Raw genomic sequence first — 21612 nt, forward strand, 5'->3', positions numbered from 1 at the left:
TTATTATTATTATTATTATTATTATTATTATTATTATTATTATTATTATTATTGACGAAACTGAAACAAATAAAGTTTTTAGATATGAAAAATATATTTTTCTTCCATATACAAATAAAATGTACAGATATATTTTATAAAAAATAAAAATAAATTTAATTATTTTTATAGACATAAAATAAGATTTTGTTTTAAAGTAATCAGCTTATAGAATTTGTGCCTTATTATTCACACATGTAAATCAATGACCGAACACGTACGTTTATAATTTACATACACGTGCATGTCTCAATTCAAATTCAATTTAAAATTTAAGAAGATATATATATATATATAAAAATTCATGCAGTATAATATATTGTAATGTATACATATAATATATACGTTTTTGAGAAATATAAAATTAATAACAAAAATATACATCTAATCACTAATATTCAATTAAAATCATTTATTGTATAGTAATTTTTTTTCTTGTCAGACATGTAAATCTAATTTTTATCGAGATAAAATAAATAATAGAATTTATTAATTTAGATTATATGTAAGTTAATATTAGTATTATATATATATATATACACATTTATTATTAATTATATTTATTAAGATTAATTTTTATCGAGATAAAATAAATAATAAAATTTATCAATTTAGATTATATGTAAGTTATTATTATTATTATTATTATTATTATTATTATTATTATTATTATTATTATTATTATTATTATTATTAATGAATCTTTAGATAGAATGTACTCCCTCCGTCCCAAACGAAATGTCTTGTTTTCTTTTTTGGGTTGTCCCAAACGAAATGTCATGTTTTCTTTTTTGGCAATACACTCTCTCTCTATACTTAATATTTAAATAATTTTCACCAACTCACTTTATCTACTTTATACACATTTATTAATCTACGTGCCGAAAAGAAATAGGACATTTCGTTTGAGACGGAGGGAGTAATAGTTATTAATTAATAAATGATGAAGATTATATATGGTAAATTTTGAAATGGTGAGATTCTAGATATGCCACATATGTTAAAGCTTAATCCTATTAAAAAGAAGATACATTTTTATCACTCTTAATATACTCAACAACTTTTTCTCCACTCTCAATACATTTAATAATTTTTTTCTTAAAATATGTGTCACTTCCTCCTTCAAAGTTTTTTCACAAGGAGTATTAATTTTCTTCTTCATTTTGTAATTTTAAATTACGAAGAATAAAAATACATTTTTTTTGTTTGAATCCTTGAAACTAAGAACATCTATATTGATTGAGACAATACTTAATTCATCCATACTTCGGGCTCACTTATGACTTAAGTGTTGCATTGAATTGATTTATTACATTGACTCATATGAATTAATTTTTAAATTTTCAATTTAATTTAAATGCTACTAATTTAGATAAGACAATTCCATGCAATTTAGCCACAATTTCATGTGACAAAATTTAAATATGAGTTGTGTGTAAGAGACGATACTCATACCTATATCCAAATCATGTCGTGAAATTAAAAGTGGTACTTGCATGTATACTCATTTTCACCAAATTCTAATTTTATAGGTGAATTAAAAAGTCTGCACTTATATATAATTTTTTTTAATTATTTTAATTTTGCATATGATTGTTAATTTTTGACAAATTAATTGTCATTATGACTAGCTAAAGTAACAAATTAATATTATGGTGACTAGATGAAGTTGCATAAACATTAAACTACGTCGTTTAACATATTGACCGTTTAAGCTATGTTGACACTTCAAGCATTCAACTCAATATTAACTTGAAACTTGAAAGCAATTGACAACCATGTGAAAAAATAAAATAATTGAAAATTTGTGTTTCTGGAGTCAAAATAAATAAATAAATTTATATACAAAAATAGAAATTCATAAATATTTGTATATCTAAATGCAATTACCCCAAATAAAAAATATGGCGGATTCGAACTTAGAAACCGAAATAAGTAAATGTACGACCTACCATAATTCGTAGAGACAATCTGACACAAGAATTTGTATTTTACTACAATATACAATACATATATATATGTATGGAATGGATCAATATATACTTGCAATAAAAAATGTCTCGAGATTTACAAGGTACAATACAAAACAGCACAATAAAAGGAAGTATGCCATCTATATACCAACAGTAATTTCTCCTCACTCTCAACCTCAATCCTCTATTCAACAATCCAAATTCTACAATGCATCTCACACACAAATAGAAATTTTAAGCAAACCAGAAACAGAAGTCTCATTACTTAAAATTTCTACCTCCGTAGTCGACTACAGTCGAACACAGATTGTGGACTAGAGGATTTCATCTGCGTTACAACCCGCGTTTTGCGTGGGAAGAATCACTGCAAAGCGTTGGAAACGGAGTAGATGAAGTCCAAGAAACCAGTTCCCTTGAGTAGGCCTTTACCGGTCAGAAGCTCGAAATCTAGCAGCAATAAGAAGCCAATCACGGCTGCTTTCCCGTTGATCAGCTCGTTCTTCCCGGTGAATCCAAAGCCCTCGAAATCTTCATCCACGATCATCCTCACCTTCAGAGGAGATCACGTAATGCGTCATTTCATCAGCTTATTACTTTGAAGGAGTGTTTACTATTGAGGGTTAGTGTAGATAGATAAAAAAAGTGTAGACTAATCCATTATTTTTTAGGATGGATTGAAATTTTGGGATATCAGCCTTCGATAATTTCTATTATTCGAACTAATTTTGCTTGATTCGTATTCCACTGAATGAGTAGAATTGGATAAACACCCCCTGATGATATTGATGTGGAACATATACATTACCTCATCAACGTTGACATCCACTGATGTGAACCCTGGCTGGGCCTTTCCACTGAAGACGATTTCCGTTGATGCATCAGACGGGGTGCTGCCCCTCATGTTGATGTAGATGTTGTTGTCATCAGTTTTGACGGGGTAGATGAAGAGCCCCCTCAGAGGTGGAGTGAGGGCTCGAAGAACCGGATTCTTGGGATACCACTCTTTGATCTCTCCGGTTTCCAGACTAAACGTACTGTCCGTTGTCGGGCAGATTATACATCCATCCTGCAAGACAACGTGGTTCGGATGCATAAATTGAAGCAACAGATCACAATTCACGACAAAGGGAATCACAGACTAATCAAACATTCTACTTTCAATACTCATTCTTGGAAAAGTTGAGGAAATGAAATAAAGACGGCTCAAATTTCTTCTCTAATCAACACCAACATAGCTCAAATTTGCTCCACAAATTTTTCAACCGTATATCTTTAGAAACAAATGTGCATAGACCACGATATATCATCTACGACTAGTTATCACCGGTGAATGTATTTCAAATGATACTACGTATACATACATGATTCACGTAACAAAGAAATATAGCTCAGTGGGAGCTAAAGTTTTTTTTTTTTTTTTTTTCCTGTTTTTAACTGTAAGGATGTTAATACCAGTTTTCCATTACAAAAAATATCAAAATCACAATGTTGGAAAAACTTTGCTAGAGGGTGTTAGAGCTCAGCCTAGCTCCGCTCCTGACTAAAACAGAGAAGAATTCACCCGTCCTGCAACACAATGTGCTCTCGAATAGTCAACATTGCGTATGAATGATGGAACGAGCATAACGAGATCGAGGCAAAGGGGCGTATATGTATGTATCTGTTATTTGGTAGTGTAGAAAATAGAATGACGATAAATGAAAAAGATGCAGAACTGAGGCGAGAATAAATTCTCTCTCCGTAAGGCAAAATTACTTCCGCTCTGTGCTCGCGGATCTACAGTAATTGCCCCCAAGATACAATGGTTTCGGGATGATAGACGAGTCCTTAGCACTAGGAGATCGCTATCCAGTCGAATGGCTTGATACTCGGGACTGAGTATGTAAACTAAACTAATATGACAAATTGATTATCTGAATTCGTTGGTGTGTTTAATCTCATTCTGGAGGGCCCTATTTATAGTAGTCCAGGGGTTTCCTTGAACTGACGTGACCGTTTGGCCAAACAGGAGGTCCGAACTGGCGTGTCTCTTCGGTCTTCAACCACCGCCACGTGCCCTGTTTGGACAAACAGATCCGAACCATCGTGTCTCTTCGGTTCTCAACCGCTGCCACGTCGGTTTGGGCAAACAGGTGGTCCGAACCGTCGTGTCTCTTCGGTCCTTAACCGTCACCACGTGCACTGTTTGGGCAAACAGGTGGTCCGAACCATGGATATCTTTGGGCATTAATTACTCATTCAATTCTTTACAGATTTGAACAAGTAAATATACCAAATTAATCTACTCAACATGTAGATTCCAAAAATATCATTTAATATCATTAATTACAATGTAATCATGACATTAAATAAGCTATTTATTCCAACAGTATCCAAGCTTGAGTTTCTTATTGAAATGGAATTAAGTCAAACGTTCCTAGATCTATCAAACATCGTGCTTGCAATAACTCAATTCTTGGAAAAATTAAGGAATGAAATCAATAGGGCTCCAAATTCTCCTCTACTTCACACCACCACAACTCAAATATGATCTGTTTGCACAACAGGTGCTAAAATATACATGGACAAATCATAATTGTTGGAAAAATCCTAAACTCTAAAAATCCAGCTAGGTGAATCATAGTTTTGTGAGGCGGGACATAGACTCAAACTTTTTCAAAGGTGAAAAAGTTGGGACACAGACTGTGATTAACCCAATATACATTCATATATCTCTAGAAATATGCAAATGTGCAGAGACCATAATCACAATATCAAATCATAGCTAATCATTTCTATTCAAGAAATAATTTTCAATTTCCACATGATTTAAGCCAATGAAATTGATTGCCAGAAACTAAATTAAACTGAACTATTCAATAATCAAATAGTTGTGTAGGCATTAGCATCCTAACTCTCTCTCTCTCATACACGCACACGCACACACACCATTACCTGAGTGAGCTTAGCATTGAGCAAGCCTTCAGAATAGGCACCTTCAGCAGGGGACCTATTCTCGATAGCAAAGACGTCATTTTTATACCACAGCAGCAAAATAGTCTCCCCGTCTTGTATAATCACGCGCCGCTCCCCCTTGGGCAGTGCCGCCAGCGGCACCACAGGCACCCAGTTCTTCCCGTCCTCCGCCGCCACTGGCGACGGCGAGACCTCGGTGGCCTTGCATTTGATGACACTAACTCTGCTAGGGGAGCATGTTAGAGGAATCCTGGACGTTGGCTTTGCCGAAAAGTGGTGGTGAGCTGGTGGACTGCGGCGGCGGAAGGGCAATTGGGCGGCGGAGGAAACTCCGGTGGTGGTGAATTTAGGTGCCGCGGTGGCCATAATTGGTGGTTATGGGAGGTGGGAGGAGGCGCGTTGAGTGTTGATGGAGAGCTATAGGATTTCATGGCCACACAAATATTGATATTGCCACGTAATTCATGTATGCTTCTCAAATTATTTAATTTCGTTTTTCTCCTCTTTTAATTTGTCTTCCTATAAATTCTCAAGAAAAAAAAATAAAAATTGCCTTACTATAATTAAGATACCATTATCATTTTTCCCAATTTATATATTACTATCATTATGTCAAAAGTAATAATAATAATAATAATAATAATAACCTTATAAATTTTTAAATTTTTTCTTTTTTTCAAAACAAAATTATTATATTTATTCAATAAAATCACCGTTTACAATATCCTCAGATCAGAATCAAAAGTTATATGTCCAACAAATTGAATTAATTTGCATCAATTGCCGAATCTATTTCACCACAAAATTGATTACCAAAAAGGGAAATTATACGTAGCCATAATTATGGCTGCCATAATACCTTTAAAATTTTATAAAAATAATTTATAACTAAAATGCCCTTTAATTAATTTTGATATAAACTATAAAGGCTAATCGTATAAATATAGGATTCCAATTTCTAAACATAGCAAAGCTATAGAAAAGGAAAAGAGGACCAAAGCTGGCGTGATTAATCAATTTTGATAGTCAGATTATCAAATTTTCGCCCCATCATCAAATATCTTTCATCCCATGATTGCATATAATATTTCTATACACGTACATGCACAAAAATCACACACACACACACATGCACACATATATATATATGGGTGGACTACCGTAAGAGCACATCTTAAAATAAGAAATAAGAGCAATTTTTAATGTATGAATTTTATGTAGAACACGTATGAATTCGCTGTATAAAAGTATGAACTGTGAAAAATAAATTTTTGTTATCTTTGAGATTCGAACTCAGGACCATAAATCCATCCAATAGGATTACGAATCAACCGTAGATTTTGATGATCTAAGGGCTGAAAATGATTTTTATTTTATATCTTAAGAAATGCTCTTATTTTAGCCCTTCCATATATATATATATATATATATCATCAGAAGAATTTTCTTCTTTAGTAATAACAGAAACATGATTATAACTGCTTCCAGGTTTATCATGTTTTTCAATCACACTAATTTTTTGTAGTCTAGTAATTAAACCATCTAAAAAATCATTGTCCTTTTTAGAACTTAACAAAAAAATTTCTTTTTTAAGATTAGGAGGAGGCTTAATCATAAGCGTATCAATATACTTTTCCTTTTTAGGACAAAGCATTTCTTATATTCTATTGGTTTGATTACCAAGAGAATGTAAAGCAAGATTAGTAAAATTATTTTGCTGTATGATATTATCAAAATCTCCTTTTCCAGATTCGGTTTTAATAGGAGTAGCAAAAATCTCTTTTTCTCCTGTTTTAAGAATAAGAGTAGAAAATGGAGGATGAATTTCCTCAACAATATATATATATATATATATATATATATATATATGTATGTATATATATATATATGTATGTAGGGTCAAGTTAAACAGAGAATTATTATATATTTCATTTTGAACAAGTCTATACATTTTACGAACAGATCAACATAACTAACGAACAGACGTATTAAGTAAAAAAAGAGAAAAACTCGCCACCAGCAGGATTCGAACCCGGGGCAAATTGCTGTTCATGCGGTACATTGATTTGTTCGTAAAAATTGTAGATCTGTTCGTTTTTATTTCACGAATTCTCTATTCTCTAAATATTTAGCATTCTCTGTTTAACTTTTCTCTATGTATGTATATATATATATATATGTATGTATGTATTTTGACATGGGGGAGTTGGGGAGGGGGAGCAGTGGAGTTTGAACTCGGGACATCACTGTTCACACATAGGAGGTCGCACCGCTTGGTATATTAACACAAGTTTATTATTAAAAAAAAATGATCTTGGATACACTCGGGTGTACCGTACACCCGGGTCAAATCTGACCCAACATCATACCCAAATAACTTATGCTGACCCATATAATATTTACAAATATTGACTTTTTTTTACTTTTACTGCACAGAAAACTTTCTTCGAGCCTAACGCGTTTCGCTGAAAATTGGGAATCTCGATCTATCTGCTTTTGTCTGCAAGTTCAGAGAAATACTCCCTCCGTCCGCCAAAATTATGTAAAATTGCTTGGGCACGGGATTTAATAAAATTGGTGATGATTTTGATGTAGTGGAGAAAGGGTCCCACCACTTTATGAGATGTGTGGTTGAGATTGAATTTTGAGTGGGTTTTTTGTAAATAAAGAGTGTTAGTAAGGATAAAATATTAAAGAGGATGGTGGGACCATTGCCATAAAAGGAAAGTGACATAATCTTGGCGGACGCCAAATATAGTAATTTTTACATAATCTTGGCGGACGGAGGGAGTAGAAGGTAAAGAGCGGAGACGTTGGTGGTGGCAGAGCGAGGCGATGCAGCCGAGAATCGAAGGAGGGCAACAACGTGCTCTTCAATTTCGTCTGAATTTCTCCGCAGGAAGGCCAACTTCGGATTGCTCGCTCTGCCGCTGGGAATCAAAGATGGGCAACGGCGACGCTCTTCAATTTCCGCCAGATTTCTCCGCAAGAAGGTCGATTTCAGACTCAACAACGCCTCTGCCCCGACTACAGCCGATTACATAATGCTCGGTTATCTAGAGTTTCTGTTATTAATTTAATTTATCGATTATCTAGGATTTCTGTGCAATAATGCTCGATTAACTTAATTTATAGATTATCTAGGGTTTGTTGTCTAGAAATATTTGTCAGATTCATTTATTTCTGATGAGTTTCTCGTAATTTTTCGGTGTGAGTTGCAGAACATAATAGTATTATTTCTGGTAACCTTTCAAATGAGACGATAATATTATAAAGGGTTAATTACGCTAAAAATCATGAACTTTGGGCCAATTTTCAAACTTGTCATGAACTTTTTTTTTTAATAAAAAATTCCCTGAATTTAATCGTCTCAACAATTTTTCCATGATTTTCAAGAACCCCCCAAATTGAGTGCTGACATGACATTTTTAAGTGACCTGAAATATGACATGGCACCACCGGACGGGAACCAAAATAACGTCGTTTAGTTGGGAGTAAAACGACGTCGTTTTGAACCCCAACCATGCCTCTTAGTCGGAAAATTGACGAGATGTTGCTAGGACCGCCCGCTTGGCGGTGACAGTCTTGGGTCAGCAGCTCACTGGAGTCAGAGATGGCCAGATTCAGCAAGAGAGAGTAGTGCTGGACTCGATTTCGAAGGGAAAATGAGACTAGGGCACGAAGGAGAGTGGGGAATGCATGGAAAGGCGACGATAGCGCCGGAGTTTGAAGGCCAAGGCGGCGGCGACGGTTTTAATGGAGAAGCTAGGGCGCGAATTGGGGAGGGAAGAATTTCTGGTCAATTTGTGAGACTGAACACGATGAGAGCGGCGGCCGAGCGAGGTTGGGTGGCGGCGCCACGCGAAAGGGGGTACAACCCTAGGCAGCGCAAACCCTAGAGAGGTGTGAGGTCGGCGACGCGAGGTTTGGGGGAGAAGAAGAATTTCTGGAACGACGCGAGGTTTGTGGTGGATGGCGGCGGTGAAGGTCTGGGGAGAAGAATAATTTCTGGAATGACGCGAGGTCTGTGGTGGACAGTTGCAGTGGAGGTTTGGGGGATAAGAAATGGACGGCGGTGATGGATGTTTGGGGGAAGAAGAAGAAGAATTTCTTTTCAATTTTGTTTTTTATTAATATATTATTTTCCACGTGTCAATTTTTGATCCACATAAGCGCCATGTCAGCTCGTATTGCCTAAAAATTGTCATGTCAGCCCGGAGCTTCACCGGAGGAAAAAGTCATAGAAAAATTGTTCAACATATTAAATTTGGGAAATTTTTTATTAAAAAAAAAAAGTTCATGGAAAGTTTGAAAATGGACTCAAAGTTCATGATTTTTGGCGTAATTAACCCTATTATAAATGACATGACTCAATTATATAAATGACACTACAAGATTTCAAATGAGATTTTAACATTTCGAATGACATTAGTCCGACATCCAAACGACACTATAATATTTAGAATGATACCACAAGATTACAAATGACACTACAAGATTTCGAATGACACTATAAGATTTGAAGTGACACTACTCCGATATGCAAAGGACATTTTCACATTTCAAATGACACTACAATATTTCAAATGACACTATAACTTTTTAACATTTCAAATGATATTATAAAATTTCAAATGACACTACTCCGACATACAAATGACACTACAAGATTTTAAATGACACTAATTCGACATATAAATGACACTACAATATTTCAAATGGCACTACAAAATTTTAAATGACACTTTAACATTTTGAATGACACTATAACTTTTTAACATTTCAAATGACACTACTCCGACATACAAATGACACTTTCACATTTCAAATGACACTATAACTTTTTAACATTTCAAATGATACTATAAAATTTCAAATGACACTACTTTGACATACAAATGACATTTTCACATTTGAAATGACACTATAAGATTTCAAATGACACTACTACATTTGAAATGACACTACTGCGACATACAAATGACACTAATTGATTTTGAATGACACTATAAGATTTAAAATGACACTTTCACATTTCAAATGACACTACAAGATTTCGAATGACACTATAATATTTCAAATGACATTACTCCGACATACAAATAACACTTTCACATTTGAAATGACACTACTCCGGCATACAAATAACACTACGTTTGAGATACTTTGCCACCTTGTCCGGTAGTGGCATCCGCATTAATTTATGGTTAGCAAACTATTAATATTCAAAAATTCTTGGTCCTCTGTTTATTTTGTGTGGGGCATTTCGTCGAGCATTTGGTTGGAGCTTGTTTTTAAGTATTAACTAGTATTACTCCCGTGCGATGCACGGTGATACCTACTTAAAAGATTCTATAAGTTACATATATTATTATATAAAATAGCTCTAATAAAGATAGTAGCTTTAAAGTGAAGATGAAATCAAAATAGCTCTAATAAAGATAGTAGCTTTAAAGTGAAGATGAAATCATCTTATAGCTGGGGCGTATCAAATGAATGATCAAAATCTTGACAAAACTTTTTTATCTAATGATTATTACTCCCTTCGTCCCACTGTATGTGAGACCTTTTTTTTTTACACGAAAATTAAGAAAAATGTATTTTGTTTGTAAGTGAAAAAGTGAAAATGTGTTTAAAGGGTAAAATCTTTACCAAAAAAGGAAAGAGTCTCACTTACAGTTGGACGCCTTAAATAGAAAGAGTCTCAGATACAATAGGACGGAGGGAGTATTATTTATTTAAAATTTTCACCAAAATATCTAAATATTTTTCTTTTAAATTTTCTATTAGTCTTGAAAAGGATTTTGGAATTTTGAATTACTTTTACTGATTTGCATTTCACAACATTTTTTTTTTGAGACGTTAATTGACTGTAAATCTATAAACTATTAGTGAATTTTGGTATTTTTTTTCAACTATATAAAGTTGTAATATAAATACATAAACTTGAGCTCATTTCGAAATTTGCTCTGAATTTTAATTTCGTCCAAATCAAAACATACATGACAAAATTAAAATGGTTTCCCTGAATCTTATATAGTTAAAATATTGATACACTATTTTATCAAAAATAGCTTAACATTTCGTCGAGCATTTGTACTATAAAGTAATTGTGATTAAAAGTATATGTTCAATTATGATAATACGAACAACCAAATAATAAAAGTACTAATAATCGTATTGCAGCCCTTAATAGAAGATTAGGTTTCATAGATTATTATTTTCTAACAGATTGCCAAATCAAAATAGAGATAAGAGATAACATAATATTTTTTTAAAAAAAGTAGAGATAAGATCATAAGAGTCTGCGATGATAGAAAATTAAGGAGTGATAAATTCAAGAATAAATAATTCTAACTATATACTCCCTCCGTCCCATTATTAATGGCACGTTTTCCTTTTTGGGTTGTCCCGTTATTGATGGCACGTTTCCTTTTTTGGAAAAAATTAGGGCTCATTAACTACAACTAATAAACTTAATTTAAGGTCAATTAAAACTTTAGCTCTCTCTCTATCGTATCGTCCCTCTCTCTTCTCCCCCCAAAATTTCTCATTCTGTCACACCTCTCCACTGCGCCGCCTTCTCCACCTCCTCCGGATCTACGCCGCCGCCTCCACCTCCGCTGGATCTGCGCCGCCTCCATCGCGCCGCCTCCGGATCTGCGCCCGCCTCCTCCACCTCCGCCTCCTCCAGATCTACGCCCGCTTCCTCCACCTCCACCTCCGCCTCCTCCAGATCTGCGCCGCCTCTGCATCTGCACCACCTCCGTCGCACCGTTGCAGTGGCGCAACAACCTCCTCATCTCTAATCCACTTCCTTCTCGCCGACCTCCCTCTTGAACAACAAGTACGGGATGTGGGGGCTAGGGTTTACAGAGGGTGGAGCGGCCACCACCAACCTGTTGGTCGCCGGAGTTCTGGAAACGGGAGGGAGGGAGAGGTCAGGACGGAAAGGGGAAAATGATGTACTAAATTTCTTAAATTTCTTTAAGCACTTCTTGAATTTGGGGGAAATGATGTAGTGAATTTCTTTAATTTCTTTGTTGGTTGTTTGAATGATAGTGGTTGTTTGAATTTCTTTGGTGGAAGCCGGCCGCGGCCTCGCCGGTGGCGGCAGCGGCAGCGGCAGCAGCAGATTTTTGGAGTAACAAAGCCTCCTTTCTTAACCATATTTAACATTCAATTTTGGGAAGAATTTTTAATTTTTGTTTGGTTTCTGCCATGGAGAGAGGGAGAGAGGGAAGGGAGAGATAGGACGGGGGAGGAGCCGACGAGGCGGCGCTAGCCGGCGCCGGCGCCGGCGCCGCCGTGTACCGGTGAGGCAGAGAGAGAGGCAGTGTGTGTGTTTTTAATTAAAATAACACTACACATCTAATTCCCTTAATTCTACTTTTCTTAATCTCCGTGCCGAAAAGAAACGTGCCGTTAATAACGGGACGGAGGGAGTACTTGGTACAATGTGAAAAAAAATGATGCCCTATATAGTACAGTACAAAGGCAAATAGCACTATTCTATTATTTTTCCCTCTACGTTCATCCCATTCTCATCATGGTTGAAATGCAACTACAAAATCTATGAATGCTTGATAAATTGTACATAAAATTCTTATCACACAACTGTATGTAATGCTGGTTGCATTAGTCAAAGTGGTGTTATGTATACCCGATGTAGCATGCTGCCGATTGCTTAAAATCCTTGGAACGAGAATGAAAGAATTCTGAAGAGCCCATCTGGGTTGTCTGCATGCACCTGAAATAGATATTACAGCTTGTGGCCTCTAATTATATAAGATGAAGTGAGATTAGGGGTTATGAAATAGGTTAAGGAAAGACGGATCATCTATTGCATTATTGTGCAACATCTCCTATTTCATTTACGGATGATTGCAGAGGTTTACGAAAATGCTAAGATTTTTGCATGCATAGACAACGATAAAGAATTTCCGTAAACAGCGGAAAACTGCTACATACCCAGTGCCCGGCATCTTCGAGGAGGTGCATTTCGACTCCGCCTCCCTCTTCGGCAGCTTGCTCCTCAGCAACATGGATCCTGTGAACGTCTTCAAGAGCCCATCTGTGCAAACTTCTCTCTGCTTTTAGGAAATTTATGTGTACTCCTCGAGGAACGTCTTCCACGAGCTTCCTGTGTGCACACAAATGAGGTGCAATCCTAGTTAGATCTCTCTCTCTCTCTCAGAGAATATGATAAGTATGTCTTTTGAAGAGAAGTATAATTACCAAAGATTTGTCTCTTCATATGATTGATACATCTCTGAAATGCCATTGAGATTGAACGCCCAAGACAAGCTTGGATACGATGCTCCATTAATTCTCATTTGTCGAAGATTAGTGACCACCCACTGAGATGGAGTGGAAAAAGATACAATTCAGAAAAGTTTTTGGCGTGAAAACTGATTGAGGAAAGGAGAGCAAGGAAATACGGTAGCATTTAAGTATTGTACGTCTCAAACTTACGTGTGCCACATCTTTTGAGAACCCGTGATCAAGAAGAGCATCCACAACATCCTGTTTGGAAGAGACCTTCCTTGAAATACAATTTAAAAAGTTCAACATGGTATCAGTAAGACTTAGTCCAATCAATACTCATGGAATAGTGATCGCGTTGAACATATGTTGATACAAATACGAAAAGCATAAAGAATCAAAGTCACAATTTGAATACTGAATCAAACAGGTGAAATAGACTAATCAATTAAAACATAAAGCAGCATTTTATGACACATCCAGGCGAGTCAGATTTTAGACCAAGTTCTGAGACGCAAATAAGAGGAGCAAATTATGACACTGCAAATTTCTATTAGAAGCACAAAAACGGACAATTTTTAAAAATTTCTGAAGTGATTGAAGGTCTAGATTTCACTGTAGAATGCTCCGAGGAAGCAAAAAAGGAGAAGGAAACGAAGAAATTAGTAAACTGTTTCAGCAGATTAACACATTGCTTACCTCTTTCGGCAAGGTACTTAGGAAAGAAATAAGTTCAGCGGGATGATCATCTCCATCTGCACCAGCACGAACTTTTCCAGGCGTAGAATCTAATACCCAGACCTAACATGTCATTAGAGATAGAAACAAAGAGAATAAGAAATCTACAAAATAATCAGCTACTACATAAAATGAAAGGGCTTTCAGACCCCAGAGCTCATGGAATATTGTTCCAAGCAACAAGAAATCTGGTAGGACGACTTAGCATTTTCAGATTAATTATATAGATTGAAACGTCTACTGTAGACCATGGTACATATACACTTCATGCTTCAAAAATGGTCCGCTAAAAAATGAAATAGAACACATCCTAAAGACAATAGAAGTCCAATGCTTACTCTAACAGGGCGAGCGAGAGGTTTTGGAACCTGATCTACCATGCTCAAACAAACTGCAGGATAATAAATAAGTTATTACACTGATTCATGGGAGTGATGTCCTGTGAAAATGCATCACAGTCACAAAATTTTACTAACTAAATATGCACAGGAATGGATGGATAGTTACCTTTACCCCCAAAGCTGTGACCAACTACCACTCGAGGAGTGAGCTTCAGAACACCAAGCTAGGGAAGAGAAGTAAATAAGAATTGTGAGATGAATGAATGTTATTAACTTGGTGCCATGACCTCTAGGCTGAGAAGATGGAAGGTGAATCCAACATAGGCAAGCTAAACTTAAAACATCTATGTCCATGTAGCAACTGTTGAATTTCGTACAGCCCATTAAAACTAGGTAGCCTAACAATCCTATTACTTACGGTGGCTGGAAATAGAAAACATTAATAGCAGACTGAATAGCTTAAGTTCACATAAAATCTGGCGGTTTCTAATAAGCAAGTAAAACTAGTAAAGAGAAATGGAACGACAACATTGTTGGCATCAAAATGGGCCCTGAGCGAAAGAGCAGTAGAAAGAGCAACAATGATTGTCCCAAATTAGTTCACGTAGAACACTAGAAAAAAAAATTACGATATCAATATGATAATGTTCAGTTGAAGGATTACATACTAGCTTTAAAACATCAAGAGCAGCTGAAGCGACACTATGAGGCCCTCTCTTCTTTAGAGATGCTGAATCACCATGACAACGCAAGTCTACGAGCAGAAACTGAGTCAATAAAAGAAGGAAGAGGTGTAAGCTTAAGATAACAAATGGAAAATCACGGGTATCTTCATCTTTCAACGCTCAAATTTTATGGTTAACAGCAACGTTGTTACTTTGGACATCTGAAGAAAGGCTCTATGGAAGTAGAGGGAGTAGCAGTTGTTAAAAATCCCCAAAGACGTGCATCAAAATATGATGGAGGGGATCTTGCAGTTGATGGGATTTGGCACTGATAAAAAAAATAAAGCCAAGAGCATTAAAGGTTTTACCTGCCATTTAGGAAATTCTTTCGCCAACCTTCTAGCAAAAGTTCCTGTTTGCAATAAATAAATCAAGATGTTATAATAATGATACTGTAGTTTACCAAGTCATGATGTGATTTAGCTATGATCAGGCAGTATTAGACTAGTCACAGGAGTATCTACATTCAACATTGATTGGAAAAAGTAACTTCTTCTGGAGGGGAGGTGTATTTCAGTTACTAAGTTGAGAAACAAAAGTAGTCCCTTGTGTCTTACATAACGATTATTTTTTTTCTCCGATTATAACACTTTCATCCCGGAACATGATTAAAGTTATGCATGCTGAAAGTTCTAAGGGACACTATATTTTCAAGAAGTTTTGAAAACAAGTGATATTTTTTGGGTACCAAACAGTTTCCAAAAAATTGTATACAATTAAACAAAATATCAAGAAAAAATAGGGTGCTTATATATTGAACAAATTCGTAGTTGGTCCCAAAAAATAGAGTGTTCTATGTTCATCATCAATATGCTTCCAAATAAGTAAATTTTACTCCCAATAAAGGATTAATACTCACCCCAATTTTTCCTGCTACCCAGAATGCCATGCAAAAGAACAGCAGTTGGAGGCTCAGGTGCTGCTTTGTCCAAGATGTAACTCCACCTCACCTGTGGACCAATAGTTCACGGCCATAATCACGTGAAACTAGAACACCAAAAATAATAAAAACAACAATGACGATAATAAACTTCCAAAAGAAAACACATATACACACATACTACATGACACACTGATCCCCTTCTTCAAATGCATAATGACCATAAACTCTTTTAGAGATCCCCAAAATTTGAAAACGGAGGAGTAAAAATAAAAACTTATTAAAAGTAAACATAGTAGTCAGTAGATAATAAGCTTGAAAAACAGCATCGATATTCTTCGTACAATGAAATATCACTTAAAACTTATGGAAACTATGGAAAATGAACTACAGCCTCAAAATGACCCTTGATATCTCTAACAAGTTAACAAAAGGACACTGGACTCACATCTGCTCCTTGAACAAGATCATATGCCTGCGCAATAGAAATTTTTTAATCAGTACAATCCATTTAAAATACAAATATCAGAACATTGAGTTTAGAACATTATATTTCATATACTTCAAATTACCAAAATGTCACCAGGCTTCACAACAGTACTCCTATCCACTAGCCTCTCGTCTACCATCGACATGCATATTTTCGGACATATTGATGCCCTTCTTGAGCGATTGAAAGCTACCTGAGGGTGTAAATTTCAATATTGAAAAAAACTATCAAGAGTTTAGAACACACACACAGAACCAAACAACAAGATTTTAAGCTTCGATTTCAAGTCCTGCAACATAATTCAAACACTATATGATAAATAACTAGTTCAACGAAAGCCCAATTTCAAATGATGACAAAAATATGTGATTTTAAGTCCTTAAAATCAATAAGCCAAAGAGAATGAGCTTGCATTATTACTCGGAGACTACAATACTTCTTCACCCTTTTTTTTGTGATAATTAAACAAGAATTAACAGAAGAAAAAAAAAAAAAAAAAGGCATGAATGCAATTCAAAGCTCTCAATTTACAACAAAGAAGAAATCAACTTTCAATCAACCAATCACAATTCCGTCAATAATTTTAGGAGAAATCACCTCGCGCAACGGCCTGAGCTTCACCTGCCTGTGATTGACCGACGACGTCAAAGCGAGCTGATTATCTGATATGAATGTAGGTTTGATGTCGAAATGCCGGCACGTATACCTCGGAACCGCCGACATTGTGGTTGAGACGACGATACAGGAAAGGCCAGCGGTTGAAGCTCGAGAGAGAGAGAGAGAGGAGGGGTAAATTGGGAAGCGCAAAAGCCCAAATGAGGCGGAGAGACCGAAGCTGGAGTGTGGAGCTCTTTTCGTGGCTTCAACTGTCTCTTTGAGATCGTTGTCGCTTTCTCTCTCTACGTCTCCGCCAGAGAGCGGAAAAAGACGAGCGAATTAAACCCACCTGCTCAATGCTGCCCTTGTTGCTTTACGGAAATGTCCCTGCTCACTGCTGCCCAAACTCCATAATTCCAAATTCATACCCAACCGTCGTTAAGTTAATAATCCATCTTTGACAAAACTTTTTCCTTTTATTCATTTTTTCACTTACTAGGCTACTACACTTAACACATAAAGCATAATTTTTTAAATTTTGTGCTAATTTTTTTTTTATCTCAAAATAACCTGGACGGAGGGAATATATAAATTTTAAATTAACCGTGTCCTACATTAATTATTCTTTTAGGTAATCTTACTTAATCGTGTCCTACATTAATTATTCTTTGAAGTGGTCTTGGGTACACTCGAATAAACCGTACACTCGAATTGACCCGTATTCAAATTCTGACCCGCATCCTGATCCAAACCCGCATCCTGACTCAAATCGTGTAAATGACATTATTCGATTATACAAATGACACTGCTTGTAATTGACACTATTATGTTATAATGACAATATAACATTATAAATGACATTGTGTATAATTGACACTATTTAGAAATATAAATCACACTTCCTGTAATTGACACTATAATATTTTAAATAATACTATAAGATTGAAAATGATACACTATAACATTTTATAATGTTACATTGTCATTTATATAATTGAATATTGTTAATTATAAACAGTGTTATTTGTATAACTGAATAGTATCATCTACAATTTGAATCAGGATGCGGGTTTAAATTAACATGCGGGTCAAGATCTGAATACGGATCAACTTAGGTGTACGGATTTACAAGAGATTTTGTGTTATTCTTTTAGGTAATCCTACATTAAGTGATTGATCTAAATTCAAAAGAAAATAAAGTTGGCGATGAATCAAAATACTTGACTGAGTGACCTACTTTGGACTTTGTTGATTTACTCTATGATGAATTTATTGAAAAAAATCAAAGTCGCAGTTCGCAAGATTGGTTCAAATTTGATTTAAATCTATCAGATCAGCTCACAAGAGACTATCTCACTGTGCAAACGTCAAGATAATATTATATGGCATGATTATAATTTATAGCTTTAAACGAGCCAAATTGTTTATGCCCAAATTTGTTGTTAGCTTCAACAACAAATATGCTCGATGATAAGGCCCTACTGTTTTTCTTATGCAAAAAGAAAAAAGGTATTCGATTCCTAAACCTAATACTAACAGTTGTGTTCCAAATAATCAACATAGAGAAATACATAAATTTTGTGTATATTAACTTCTTATTTTCATCCATACAATAAGCTACAAGCATGTATTTACATACATATGTACGAGCCAATATTCGACCACTAAGTGGCTTCCGAGGCCCCTTACGTTCTTCTCGTAGTACCTCTTCATTTACTATCGAGGCGAGTCTCCTCAGCATAACGTCGTGTTTGTAACTATAAACGGTCGCCCAAGAAAGGGAAGTTCTGCAGCAGCCAAGTAACTCCTCTGATCGCAACCTGGAAGCATTCACACATTGTAAGTGAAAAAAGCTTCGAATTTGGCTGTTAATTAATCGAAAGACAATTTTGTGGTTCATTAGTAAAGATTAGAGTTGTCAAACTATTGAATCTATTAGTCTACAAAAAGCATGGCCCAGTCTGACTGCCAATATCGTCCAGTCTTTTCAGGCCATATATATGCATATGCTTTGGTCCGGGCCGAGACAATAGGCCAAATGAGGACTTCAATCCAGCCAGAAATCCTCTCGGGTCAAGAAAATGTGGCCTGGGATCAAAATCAGGCAGGGTCTGTTTCGATACCTCTACTGAGGATTCGTGCTATAGCATAAGGGAAGGAGATGGATAATCGAGTCTCAGTTAGAAAAAAAGCATACCAAGGCCGTCTCTCCAGGCTTGATTGCAGGTTCCACAGCATCCCTCCCGAAACTGTCCAACAAAGTCCAGATCAATATGGTTGATATTTGATAGTAGATGATATCGAAATCTTGGTGAAATAAATAGACAAATTCTACATTTTCTTCTGAAAATTAGCCAGAAATATTCATGTCAATTCATGTTCTTCACTTGCATATGCAAGCTCATGCACGGTGAGATCCATTATCCACAAAATAGAGGCAAGATTGAGATAATCAAAGTACAACTTGAAATTGATATTCAGATTAAGGAGAAGATGTACTCCCTCCATTCCAAGCTATAGTCTCCTTTCCGGTTCCACACATGTTCAAGAGGATAAACGGATTCCCTAATATGGCATCATTCATGAAACTGAGAGTTCACTAAGTTACATATGCAAGCTCATGCATGAATGAGATCCAGTATTCATACAATAGAGGAAAGATTGAGAATGCATTAGCTTGCCACACAGAGGCAAGTCTCCATTCGTTTCAAAGATGTACTCACTCTGTTTCAAAACTATAGTCTCCATTCCGTTCTGACACATCAATATAATGCAGCTAATGCATTTGGAAAGGTAAAATATAAGCGAATCCCCTAATATACCATCTTTTACTCAAGGAAAAAGATAATCTAATGCTTATCATCTCTACCAAATCAACCTCTCTTGCTAAATATATGTAGATGTCATTATCATAAACCAACTTCTGGCTTGAGCATCTTTAGCTAATCCTATTAACATTTTTTCTACTAAGCCATCTACTTCCATCACAAGTTGAAAAAACCAAATAAACAAATTTACTCACACTATTTGTCTCTGTCCATTAATCACATCCAATTGATAAAAGCTGCATCCTCTGCTAAAGGGAAAAGGTTTTCCCTTCCATTCTGTTGCATTGAACTGAATCAAACCTCAGCAACTCCGATATATCAAAAGCATACGACCAGAACGAAAAAAAAAAAATATTGCAAGTTACCAAGATGCCAAGTAACTCCTACAGCCGAGGTGTCCTCCTCAGATATCTCATCAATGGCGAACTGTAAATCCCCACTGATGGAATCAATGAACTGCTTGAAGAAATCAAGGATTGCCTGCAGAGATGATCGATGCTTTAATGTTTAAGAGTGCACATAGAAAATATTAAAACTAAAAATGCAGATTAAATAGCTTTTTGTGGTTTTTACTATGATCAAGAAAACATTGTATAAATCTACCATAAAAAAGGCATATCTAAATGTTCCTACTTTCTCTTATATATGCTGTAATGCTGAAATCAACTCCTTGTATTTATATTTGTCATAATCGAATTAGTTATAGTCTGATTAAGTTAAAGTAAGGTCATTTTGCTATACCCAAAACAATGATCTGAATTTTACATAAATAAAATGAACACTCAATTTTACAATAAAAATGTAGTTAACTTGTTACAAAAATTAAAAGTTCTACGACCAGAAAATTAAGCTAATTACGGATTCCAGTGTTCAAAGAGCGCCTGACCTCCTATTTCATTATCATTAATTCAAAAGGTCGTTTGATTTTTAAGAGCTATCTCGGTAATATGATCATAAGGAACATACTAATTTACTTGCAGAAACTACGAAAAAAAGAATAAACTGAAACTTTGGTAACCTCACGGCCGGTAAAAGGCTGGGAGAAGATGAGATCTTCGTAGACGCAGTTGAGAGCGATGAGATCCTCAACCGACGCCAAATCGCGACGGTTGATTCCGTCGTAGAACTTCCTGACGGTGCCTGCCGCGGAATCTAGCTCAACGGTGGTGGAAGTCGCCTCCGTCGCCGTCGGGGTGCTCCGGCGACGCACCGGACGGCTGATACCTCCGCTGCCGGCGGAAAGAGCGGCGCTTGCATAAACGCGTGAAATCGTGTCTCTCGGAGACGTGTAGCAGCTGGAAACAGCAGTGATGGCGGAAGTTTGGACGTAGTCAGTTTGGAGGTGAGATAGATAAGAAGAGACGGTTGGTATTGAGCGAATCATTTTGGTATCAGCTCAGAGCTAGCTGCTTCAAGATATTACTACTATTACATGTGTACACCCGTAATTTTGATTAATTTACACTTTTAACACACACGTTCGACTTTGAAATATTGGAATGTATTTGTATTTCAAAAGTGAAGTAGCAGTCTGAATTCCACACAAATTGTTTAGGTGATATGGAGGGAAATTTGGATCATTCTTTTGAATATCTTGACTTGATAAATTCGAGTGGAATTTAGACTAGGTGTGGTGTGAGGGGGAATTTGGATAATTCTTTTAAATATTTTCCGATATTTTTAAATATTATTTAGATATATAGTGTCAAATCAAAAATGTGTTCTAAATCTAATAAATGAACAAAAATTTGAACGTAACTATTCTTTTAATTATAAGAAGT

At 35.8% G+C, this 21612-nt stretch overlaps 3 protein-coding genes across 5 annotated transcripts; all 3 read right to left on the reverse strand.

The window, feature by feature from the left end:
• Nucleotides 1–2058: 2058 nt before the first annotated feature.
• On the reverse strand, nt 2059–5454 carry LOC131010286 (uncharacterized). The gene is made up of 3 exons (XM_057937736.1): nt 4947–5454; nt 2818–3078; nt 2059–2562 (listed from the first exon to the last, which is right to left on the reverse strand). Exons 1-3 carry the CDS (start codon nt 5331–5333, stop codon nt 2374–2376), a joined length of 837 nt encoding a protein of 278 aa, XP_057793719.1. The 5' UTR covers nt 5334–5454; the 3' UTR covers nt 2059–2373.
• A 6995-nt stretch (nt 5455–12449) lies between these two features.
• Nucleotides 12450–17409, reverse strand: LOC131010287 (uncharacterized). 2 transcript variants are annotated; one of them, XM_057937737.1, is made up of 13 exons: nt 17004–17408; nt 16489–16599; nt 16365–16391; nt 15896–15986; nt 15345–15388; nt 14980–15078; nt 14478–14535; nt 14309–14361; nt 13932–14033; nt 13443–13508; nt 13206–13327; nt 12939–13110; nt 12450–12717 (listed from the first exon to the last, which is right to left on the reverse strand). In XM_057937737.1, the coding sequence occupies exons 1-13, from the start codon at nt 17127–17129 to the stop codon at nt 12655–12657; spliced, it is 1134 nt and encodes a 377-aa protein (XP_057793720.1). In that variant the 5' UTR covers nt 17130–17408; the 3' UTR covers nt 12450–12654. The 2 variants fall into 2 exon arrangements, with proteins under 2 accessions (XP_057793720.1, XP_057793721.1); XM_057937738.1 differs by lacking the exons at nt 14309–14361; nt 14478–14535 and having other exon boundaries at nt 17004–17409.
• A 1162-nt stretch (nt 17410–18571) lies between these two features.
• Nucleotides 18572–21460, reverse strand: LOC131010288 (uncharacterized). 2 transcript variants are annotated; one of them, XM_057937739.1, is made up of 5 exons: nt 20850–21460; nt 20197–20311; nt 20026–20107; nt 19201–19252; nt 18572–18823 (listed from the first exon to the last, which is right to left on the reverse strand). In XM_057937739.1, exons 1-5 carry the CDS (start codon nt 21213–21215, stop codon nt 18761–18763), a joined length of 678 nt encoding a protein of 225 aa, XP_057793722.1. In that variant the 5' UTR covers nt 21216–21460; the 3' UTR covers nt 18572–18760. The 2 variants fall into 2 exon arrangements, with proteins under 2 accessions (XP_057793722.1, XP_057793723.1); XM_057937740.1 differs by having other exon boundaries at nt 18572–19091.
• Between the last annotated feature and the right edge of the window lie 152 nt (nt 21461–21612).

Source organism: Salvia miltiorrhiza, chromosome 2, assembly GCF_028751815.1.
Source record: "Salvia miltiorrhiza cultivar Shanhuang (shh) chromosome 2, IMPLAD_Smil_shh, whole genome shotgun sequence".
Taxonomy (NCBI): Eukaryota; Viridiplantae; Streptophyta; class Magnoliopsida; order Lamiales; family Lamiaceae; genus Salvia; species Salvia miltiorrhiza.